Below are 10,961 nucleotides of genomic sequence, written 5' to 3'. Positions count from 1 at the left end.
AGACGAGGAGAAACTTCTTCACACAGAGAGTTGTTAACCTGTGGAATTCCCTGCCGCAGAGAGTTGTTGATGCCAGTTCATTGGATATTTTCAATTTTCTGTACCTATTTTCTGTGTTTCTATGAGTGCAAAGCTCAAAATCATGAGATTCTTTCAGCCTTGAGGAACACAATCCCAATCAAGCTCTCTGTACAATTCTGAGATACATGTTTTCACTGAATTTTATTGGTTTCGATTGGTATCTTCAGCTACCGTCACTGTGTTTTTGGTAATAATTCTCATGTGGACCAACTGATGATATAAAAATGTTTTGGGATAGTCTGTAAATTGTATATATTACAAATCAAAGTAAACACCAAGGTGTAAATAGATCTTTCTTTTATTGAGGTAAATACAGACAACCTGCAGGAACTTTATGTCTGTTCTGTCAGTATTTGGGATGAGCAATCAGTTGGGATCTCGTAGGCTTCTTTAAGGGACAGCAACTTTCTGCATTTACTTGATGTAGCCATTCAAATAAAGAGAAATCATACCTGAATCTGTCTGTGAGATTAAATAAATTATAACATGGATAAATATTTGGTGACATGCTAAATGGCAGATACAGAAACTTCATCACTGAAGTATCACTCATTTTCATACATGAAATATTGAAAATTGGAAGAAGACTGGCAGGTTTAACAGCTAAGCATCTGTGTCAGATAGTTCAGGTTCAAATAGCAGCACTATTTTAATGTTCATACTTGATTGGACCTCACCTATAGAGTGGCATAGACTCTTGGGTAGGTTTGCCAATGGGAAAACGTTACAATGATAGAGAGTTATAACTTTGGTGTTGGAAAGAGACCGATTCCCTTTAGTCCTACCCTGCTAAGCATACAGCTGGCAGGCGGATTTGGAGCAGTAGTTTGTGGAGAAGTCTGGAGCTCAGATGGTCCCACCTGGGGTTATGCTATTTCATCCAGGTTTGCACCTTGACCTTAGTCTGACTTGTTTTCCTTCTTACTGATTCCTGTAAACTCAAATGTATAATTTTTCTTGGTTCACTTTCTCCCAACTACTTGGCACCATTAACTAGCTGAGAGGAAGTTAGATTTCTGATCCCCTCTTACACCTTTACAAAAGATGATCAGATAATTCACCTGTTGCTTTACTCTCAGTACATGCTTTGTTTCTGTTCAGTGCCTTCTTGTCCGAGAACAGATACAAACCCATGTCCAATAATTCTACAGGAAAGCACATTAACATGAGCCATGACTTATTTTCTACTGATATCCCTGGAGGATTAATATGCTCATACAATGATTTCATACTCATGAGAAAGAAATTATGACTCAGATTGTCACGACTTGCAAGCATGAGAATCTTCTACATGCCAACCGCCTTATCAGAGTTATTAATACACAGTATAATTCCAATAACACTTTAAAAATTCTGATCATTTAAGGTTGTTTCAATTGTGGGATTTTCACAGAAATATATATATATTTTTTAAAAAGGAAAATGTCTGCCACCTACCATTCTCACTGATCTTAATTAGCTGTTGCATCAAGATTTTTAACAACAGACATTCCTGACATATTCCTCTAAGAAAACAGCACCATCTTGTAGATGTCCAAGAAATGGCTTTAAAAACCCCCAATACCAATCAACATCTCGAACGACAGAAATTAGCTTACAGGTGCAGTCAATTCAAACCCAGTGCCCATTCTATTCAGTGTTTAATGTGTCTTGCAATGATCTGTGGAAGCTGTTCCATGTCTGATGATGTCCAGATGAACAACAACTGCAGTGGTTCCAGAATATCAGCATCATCATCATATCTCCATCAAGCGATCGTTGCCCACTATCACTTCATTCACGTGTTTTACTGCAAGAACAAAGGAGGGAAGAAGCATTTGAGCACGAGAGCAAAATATAAAGAGATAAGAACTTTATGTAATGTTATTAACGGTAATACTAGCCCTGAAATTTCACCTCTACTGTTACTGGCTGAGGACATGGTATAAAGTAATACGTTTTTAATGAAATGGTTTTCCAAGCAAATAACTTACTAAGCATAGTCTAGCTGTGTATTTTTATAGAAATCAAATCACACTAGAAAGCTAGACACACTGTTATGTGAACATTGATAATTAATAAGTGATTAATGATGTACATTACAGATTAAAAGGTTGGAAGGTCACCTTTGATGTGGGAGCTATAACCTTTCTGGGCAACCTTTCTTTTCTAGGTAAAACATTTAGTCAGGGGTTTCTCTTGGGAATGATTTATTTTAACTCTGCTTCAAAAAAATACTTTTCAGCCATTTGTGTTCCAACTCCCTATACCAAGCACCATTCCCGGATCAAGAGTAGCAACAGTTATTAACACAGCTTCACTATGTGTGGTATGTGTGTGTTTATTCCTGCACTGTGGGACTACAAATTACTCAAAGTCAAATCCCTGATGCCAGCATTCACTTTTTTTAATTTAAAAAAGGGCATTTTTGAGCCTTAAGACTATTGGTAGGTTGAAGAAAATTATTTTCTCTGAGTAAGACAGTTTTAGGTTCTGTATATGCAGTGATGCTAAAACAAACACTATTTCAGTAATGAAGCTATTCAAATGTCACAACTACCCTCAAATATAAAAATGAACACTTAAAATACAATTTTGCTGAAAAATTAAAAAAATGAAAAGTAATTTGCTTGCTGTCAGCTGTGGCTCAGTGGGTAGCACACTCACCTCTGAGTCAGGAGGTTGTGGGTTCAAGTCCCACTGCAGGGACTTGAGCACAAAAATCTAGGCTGACACTGCAGTACAGTGCTGAGGGAGTGCTGCACTGTCGGAGGTGCCGTCTTTCGGATGAGACATTAAACCGAGGTCCCGTTTGCTCTCTCAGGTGGATGTAAAAGATCCCAGGGCATTATTTCTAAGAGGAGCAGGGGAGTTATCCCCGGTGTCTTGGCAAATATTTATGCCTCAATCAACATAACAAAAAGAGCTAATCTGGTCATTGTCACATTGCTGTTTGTGGGAGCTTGCTGTGCGCAAATTGGTTGCCACGTTTCCCACATTACAACAGTGACTACACTTCAAAAGTACTTTATTGGCTGTAAAGTACTTTGAGATGTCCGGTGGTCATGAAAGTCCTTCTTTCTTTTCTCTTTTGCCACTTGCCCCGTTCTCAGTAGCAACTTGTAGAGATGCATGAAGTTGCTCAGTTTTTTGAAAAAGTAAAAAACCTGGGGCAAAAATGTTTATTTTTTTCACCTCTCATGCAGATTGACTTGCAGTGATTTTTTATTTAAAAACTGGGTTTTAATTAGCTACAAACCAGTTGTGAATTCTGTTTCTATCTTAGCCCATTGAAAACCAGAAGTGAGATGATCAACATGCTTGATATCAATCTGTGATGTATTTTTACATATCAAAACAGGAAGGGTCTGCCAATGAACTGACGCAGTCATCTGTAGCTCACAGAACAGTGTACCAAGACAAGTAAAGTAGTTAAAATTAACAGAAATAGACAAGTAAAAATGACATTCCAATGCAGTACTGAGGGCATTCTGTACTGTCTTTTGGATGAGTTGTTAAACCGAGGCCTCATTTGTCCTCTCAGGTGGACGTAAAAGATCCCTTGGTGATATTTTGAACAAGAGCAGGGGAATTATTCCCGGTGTCCTGGCCAATATTTGTCCCTCAACCAACATCACTTTAAAAAAAAAACAGATTATCTGGCCATTATCTCATTACTGCTTGTGGAACCTTGCTGTGCGCAAATTGGCTGGCACATTTCCAACATTACAAGTGACTATTGTTCCAAGTACTTCATTCCTGTAAAGAGCTTTGGGATGTCCCAAGATCGTAAAAGGCGCTATATAAACGCAAGTTCTTAGGGGTGCAAAAATAATGACACCTACCGTTAAATAGAATCTAACCCTATATCATTGACCTCAACAACTGCTATTCTATGCTGCAGTGAATGGAAACAGCTTTATTCATGTGCAAATGATGATCTTAACCATGTTACATTGTCAGTTGAAATTTGATATTTTATATTAGTTGTTCATTTATCTTTTACACAAATTGTAAGAAAAATGAAATAAATGTACAAATCAACAAATAGCTCTTGCCCAGCTGTGAGGAGGTCATGGTTCTCAATCTAGAACTTTGCTGGGGAATTGCACTAAAAATTAATCTTTCACTAACCATTTTAATATATAATGAAAGAATTTCATATTGCTCATTTCTCCTCCAAAGGAGAATGACCATCAAAAAGTATTATTTAAAAATCCACGGAATTTATTTAGCTGGTGAAAGACTGGTGAGCTCACCTTGATGGGGCTCATTAGTTATCGGACTTTCAAACTTATAAAATAAACAGTATGTCTGCCACAGCAATCCGTTATCCTCGATCAACATCTCATAAAAGTAAAGGTGTTCCTTGATTGATCATGAGTGAGGTAATGATTTATAAATTATGTCTTAAGGTGCAAAATGGTGCTACTGTGAATTAGTCATTAAGAATGAGGAGGAAGGGGATTGTAGGAGAAAGCTATGAATAATTCAAACCTAGTCGAGCTGGTGAATAACTTTAGATAAGACTGGTTATTGGTTTAAATAGTGGGGGAGGTGTTAAATGTTCCAATTGATTACAATGTATACTGGCCCAAATCTTACCTTTATAGGAATATAGGAATATAATTTTTCATGTAACTGCATATTGAATTCTTCAGTATTAAGTTAAGGTATTTTACAAAATTTATTTTATAGGACTGAATATTTTTGTTGGCCTGCAGAGATATGTATTTCCTGAACATACGGACATTTGAACAATAAACTTGGTCTTTGCAAGCCAAAGATAAACAGCACATGTATAAAAAAAAAATCAATAAAACTACTACTTCCTTTAAGAAAATCTATTTATGCAGACCTGCTTCTCCACTATCCTATCTATGATGTATTGTAAATCATTAATAATAAAAAATGCACTGTTTTACAAGAAAATCCCCTTGTAAAAGTTACTAAGTCAGCCTGAAATCCTGTTGTTTGAATCTGTAGAGGATAAAGGCCTTGCAGCTTTTGCCAGAGCGGACACTGTTCCTGACAGATGTTAAGCTCATCTCATGATGAATCGCGCTGGCTCAGGACAATGACCCTTTTGTATGAGATTCAAATGTCAGGACAACAGAGAGCTTAGTGTAAAGCCAACTTCCCTTTACTTGGGGTGGGGAGGAAGAGAAATCTGCTTGCAAGCTCAAGGATAGATTGCTGCTGCCTGTAATAGCTTTTAGTGTAAAAGGTTAGTTCCTAGGCCAGGACCACCAAGAAACTCATTCCCTCAGGACTAACTGCTGCAGGTTGGCTGTGTGATTAAACATACCGATTTTTGTAAATACAGTATAAAAAGACAACAAAAACATTTTACATCAGGAATAAAAATGATATTTTATCCACACAAATTTTTCAAGAGGAAAAGTTAGGCTGATAATACCATTCAATATTGCTTTCAGCAAAAGGTATTAAATGATAAAATACAGCTGTTACATACCTTCAGTTTTGAAAAGAAAAACTTTTCATTACTCTGCTAGTCTATCCTCACCATTTACTTTTGTTGTCCCAACCTAACATGCACTGGCAATATTTTCTGACTAAGGAAGGTAGCCTGTTCCTATCTACTGTTGCTGTGTAACATGACCCTATCTCTCTTATCTGGAAGGAGGAGATCATGCCAAGAGATCTCAGATACGCTGTAATCGTGGCCATCTTCAAGAAAGGTGACAAGTCCGACTACGGTAACTTACAGCGGAATCTCCCTGCTGTCGACCACCGGGAAAGTCATCGCAAGAATCTTCCTGAATCGCCTTCTTCCTGTGGCTGAAGAACTCCTCCCAGAGTTGCAATGCGGATTCCGCCCACTAAGGGGCACAATGGACATGATCTTCACCGCGCGGCAGGTACAAGAGAAATGCAGGGAACAGCACCAACCTGTGTACATGGCCTTCTTTGACCTCACAAAAGCCTTCGACATTGTCAACCGTGAGGGATTATGGAGCGTCATCCTCAGATTTGGCTGCCCTCAAAAGTTTGTCACCATCCTCCGCCTGCTCCACTGTGACATGCAAGTCAAGATCCTGACCAACAGATCCACCACAGACCCATTCCACGCTCGGACTGAGGTCAAGCAAGGCTGTGTCATCGCACCAACGCTCTTCTCGATCTTCCTTGCTGCAATGTTACATCTCACCCTCAGCAAGCTCCCCGCTGGAGTGGAGCTAAATTACAGGACAAACGGGAATCTGTTCAACCTCCGCCGCCTCCAGGGCAGATCCAAGGTCGTCCCATCCTCTGTCATCAAATTACAGTACGCAGACGATGCCTGCGTCTGCACACACTCGGAGGCCGAACTCCAAACCATCGCTAACACCTTCACCGAGGCGTACGAGAGCATGGGCCTTACACTAAACATCCGTAAGACAAAGGTCCTCTTCCAACCTGCCCCCGCCATCAAAATCCACGATGAGGCCTTGGACAACGTGGACCATTTTCTATACCTTGGGAGCCTACTGTCAACAAGGGCAGACATCGACAATGAAGTCCAACACTGCCTTCAGTGTGCCAGTGCAGCCTTAAATCGCCTGAGGAAGAGAGTGTTTGAAGACCAGGACCTCAAACCCAGCACCAAGCTCATGGTCTACAGAGCACCCTCCCTCCTATATGGCTCAGAGACATGAACTATGTACAGCAGGCACCTCAAAACACTGGAGAAGTATCACCAATGCTGCCTCCGCAAGATCCTGCAAATCCATTGGCAAGATAGGTGCACCAACGTCAGTGTTCTCGCTCAGGCCAACATCGAAACACTGACCACACTCAATCAGCTCAGCTGGACAGGTCACATCGTCCGCATGCCTGACACGAGACTCCCAAAACAAGCGTTCCACTCGGAGCTCTGGCATGGCAAGCGAGCCCCGTGGAGCGGGGGGGGGGGGGGGGGGGGAGGGCAGAGGAAATGCTTCAAGGACACCCTCAAAACCTCCTTGAAAAAATGTAACATCCCGACCGACACCTGGGAATCCCTGGCCCAAGACCACCCAAAGTGGAGGAAAAGCATCCGAGTAGGCGCTGGAACACCTCAAGTCTCTTCGCCGAGAGCAAGCTGAAGTCAAGCATCGACAGCGGAAGGAGCGCATGGCAACCCAGGCTCCCCATCCACCTGTTCCTTCAACCACCATTTGCCCTACCTGTGACAGAGATTGTAGGTCCCGCACTGGACTCTTCAGTCACCTGAGAACTCATTTTTAGCGTATAAGCAAGTCATCCTCGACTCCGAGGGACTGCCTATGATGATGATGTAACCATCTGTTTCAGGTAGTGCCATGGTTAGAGACACATTCCAAATTCCCCTCTCTCACTTCCCTCTTGGGAGAGTATCCGACTTTACAGCAGTTATTTTAATAATTTTGTTGAAGGGGTTGTAAACTTGATAATCTTATAATCCGCAAGATTGAAAGAAGAGTGTGTCTCGATTTTGCTTGTCACCTCACTATAACCAAGTGACCAAGTTTGATGTTTGAGATCAGACACTGAGCACCCATAGGCTATTCAATAGTGGATCGGCATACACATGAACCTCCCAACAGTAATTGTTGGATTGCAATCAGGAGTTGGAACGGTGATTAATCTTTCCACTCACTAACCTTGGGATGCTTAGGTAAAACTGTAGTGCCTCCATTACCAACTTGGTTGAGATTAGCTAAATCAGGAAGATCAGCAATCTGAATTGTTTTTCTATACCATGCTTTATTTTAAAAACACATATAAAATCCAGAAATGGTACTGCAAAAAGCACTCAGCGAAAGATAGAATCGCTACTTTTAGTCCGAGCATCGGGATGTTTTTTCTGTGTTGTGAGAATGAGGTGGAGGATATGTTGGGGATTGGTTTACCATGCCTAATGATCTCAATGAGATCCATTTCTGAAACCTAGCAACTCTAATTTCTTCAACTTAGAGGGAACCAAAGTATAGATCTATTTTTAAACATACATTGCACCTGCGAGTGCTGCTAACTTTTCTTCAATCTTCCTTCATTCCTCAAAACCTTCCCTCTGAATGATTTCTCATTCTCTGCGACTTTAACCTACACATGAACTCATCCTGAACCCTTCTCTGGCTTCTCAGTCCTATATTCTCACCTCAATTTCATCAACCACAAATTTCCACCTAAATTCATGGCAAACTTCTTTACCTTGCTGTCATGAGGCCTCACAACCTCGAAGGTCACTGTTGGGGCCATCTCTAATCACTCATTTTTTTTCACAAGGCACATTCCCATGGCAAGCTCTGATTCCTCCAACCTCTCTTTTATCTAGTGACTCCTTAACTCCCGTATTAGCCTCCTCTCTTCCCTCACCACTTCCCACTCTTAACTCCCTGGCTGCAGCTAATCATGTGACCAAAGTGAATGTATTTGTTTGACAGAGCTCTGGATTAATGTCGATAAAGGCAAATCAATTGGAATACAACAATGATTCTTTAGTCCCTGGAAACCATGTGACCATTACCACAGTAATTGTTACTTCTTGGTTATAAGGTCTGCAGAAACAGTAGTACTGAAAAATCTCATCTGATCATTAATCCATCTTAACAACACGAACTTCAGAGGCTCATCCTTCAACACACATATGCTCATGCCACATAAGCAATTATATAAGGTATTGGAAGGCCTGCTAATGAGTATTCTAACTGGTGTGGTATCCTGTCACACAACATTAGCACTCTGCCTCCAGGGATGCTGTAATGGGCCTTCACACCAGAGGTCTTTATAGCTTTGATAAAAGCTCAAAAGACTGCCATCCAGACTCTGGGCTCCAAAGTGCGCTCCATCTCGGAGAAACTGATCGACCACATGGATATGGGCTTTCAAGGTCACAGTTATCTTCTGCAGTCTGCTCTCCCACAGATAATGGGAGTGATGAGCCACAGACCCATGGGAGTGGCAGTGGTGCAACGGGCAGCACATGCAGCCCTCTCTCAGAATGTCAGCATGCCTGCTCCCTCGCCTCCCCTTCAAACAATGTCAATCACAGTGCTGGAAAGCCAGCTGGGCCAGGCTGCCCCAACAGTAGCCGAAGTGGTACAGTCTGCAGCCCGGCTCTCTCTAGAAATCATCAACTGCGAGCATCTAAAGGCTCCCAACAGGAGCAACAGCAGCCTTCCACCAACATTACTGAAACCACTAGGGGAGGATCTTGTAGGAGTAGTCAAGTTAGAAAAACTTCTTTAAAAAAAGGCACAATGGGTTGACACTTGGCTGAGAAATTAATTTAAGGCAATTATTGCATTTACGATTAAATTCATAATTTTTATCACATTGATCTACAATGTCTTTTCATAGCAGCTTCTGAGTCTGCATTGTCCGTATATTAAAGTTGGTTGAATGGTTTCAATGTTTTTTAAAGGACTAAAGGAGTGGTGAAGGCGGTAACAAGGACGGCTAATCATAGAATCATTAAAGCACGGAAGGTTATTCGGTTCATCGAGCCTGTGCCAACTCTAAGCTAGTCCCACTCCCCTGCTCTTTCCCCATAGCCCTGCAATATCTTTTCCTTCAGATATTTATCCAACTCCCCTTTGAAAGATAAAACTGAGTCTGCCTCCACCATCCTTTCAGACAGTGCATTCCAGACCTTAACCACTCGCTGCGTAAAAAAGTATTTTCTTACATCGCCTTTGGTTCTTTTGCCAATCACCTTAAATCTGTGTCCTCTGGTTCTCGACCCTTCTGCCAATGGGAACAGTTTCTCTCTATCTACTCTGTCTAGACCCCTCATGATTTTGAACACCTTTATCAAATCAAATCTCAATCTTCTCTGCTCCAAGAAGAACAACCCCAGCTTCTCCAGTCCATCAAGGTAACTGAAGTCCCTCATTCCTGGAATCATTCTCGTGAATCTTTTCTGCACCCTCTCTAAGGCCTTCACAGAGAGTTGTTAATGCCAGTTCATTGGATATATTCAAGAGGGCATTAGATATATTCAAGAGGCCCTTATGGCTAAAGGGATCAAGGGGTATGGAGAGAAAGCAGGAAAGGGGTACTGAGGGAATGATCAGCCATGATCTTATTGAATGGTGGTGCAGACTCGAAGGGCTGAATGGCCTACTCCTGCACCTATTTTCTATGTTTCCTTGTTTCTACATCCTTCCTAAAGTGTGGTGTCCAGAATTGGACACAGTACTCCAATTGGGGCTGAACTATTGTTTTATACAGGTTCATCATAATCTCCACACTTTTGTACTCTATACCTCTATTTATGAAGTCCAGGATCCCGTAAGCCTTTTTAACTGCTCTTTCAACCTGCCCTGCCACCTTCAACGATTTATGCACACATACCCCCAGGAGAGGGGCTTTGTGTAACTTTTCAGGGAAAGGGAATCAGTTCTGTGAAAGTGCTGGGTTATCAACTGATCCCTGGTAACTTTGGCTGCAAGAAGTTTTGGTGGCCCTCCTTCTGCTTCTACCTCTCTTTCACCTCAGTCTTTCTCATCAGATGATGACAGCTATTGTTGCTCTGCCTCTTCCAACTGCAATCCTCTCTGTAATTACCATGCTGTGCAACATGCAGCACACTACAATGATGCAGGAGACTTTATCTGGAGCATATTATCAGCATCCCCCAAACCTATCCAGGGACCTGAACCTATGCTTCAAGAGCCATACAGTGTGCTCAATGATGATCCTGATGGTCCAACAAGGCATTAATTGAGCGAAAGACCTTCCTGTTGACAAAAGCTGCTGGCTGGTCTTCTGGCACACAGCTACATGAGTGTCCTCTTAGAGGCCCTTGGACACAATGGAAGCCAGCCACTACTGCCCATCCCAGAGCGGAGTGTTGGCATCCACAGGAAAGGTGAAGTATTGGTTGGCCCTGGCAAGTAGGGCAGTGGTGACCTGCTTGATACACTTGTGCACTG

General features: G+C 41.7%; 1 protein-coding gene across 4 annotated transcripts in view; it reads right to left on the bottom strand.

The window, feature by feature from the left end:
* Positions 1-361: 361 nt before the first annotated feature.
* The window catches only part of eif2b3 (eukaryotic translation initiation factor 2B, subunit 3 gamma), a 171,475-nt gene continuing 160,875 nt past the window's right edge, over positions 362-10,961 (bottom strand). For all 4 annotated transcript variants that reach the window (XM_070886757.1, XM_070886756.1, XM_070886755.1 and 1 more), the window contains exon 12: positions 362-1,870. In XM_070886757.1, the coding sequence (XP_070742858.1) occupies positions 1,818-1,870 (53 nt within the window). In that variant the 3' untranslated portion in view covers positions 362-1,817. The remainder of the gene's footprint in view (positions 1,871-10,961) is intronic.

Source organism: Pristiophorus japonicus, chromosome 8 (assembly GCF_044704955.1).
Source record: "Pristiophorus japonicus isolate sPriJap1 chromosome 8, sPriJap1.hap1, whole genome shotgun sequence".
In the NCBI taxonomy this organism is placed as follows: domain Eukaryota; kingdom Metazoa; phylum Chordata; class Chondrichthyes; family Pristiophoridae; genus Pristiophorus; species Pristiophorus japonicus.
Note: the sequence above shows the minus strand (reverse complement) of the source record. Positions and strands in the feature narration are given on the sequence as shown.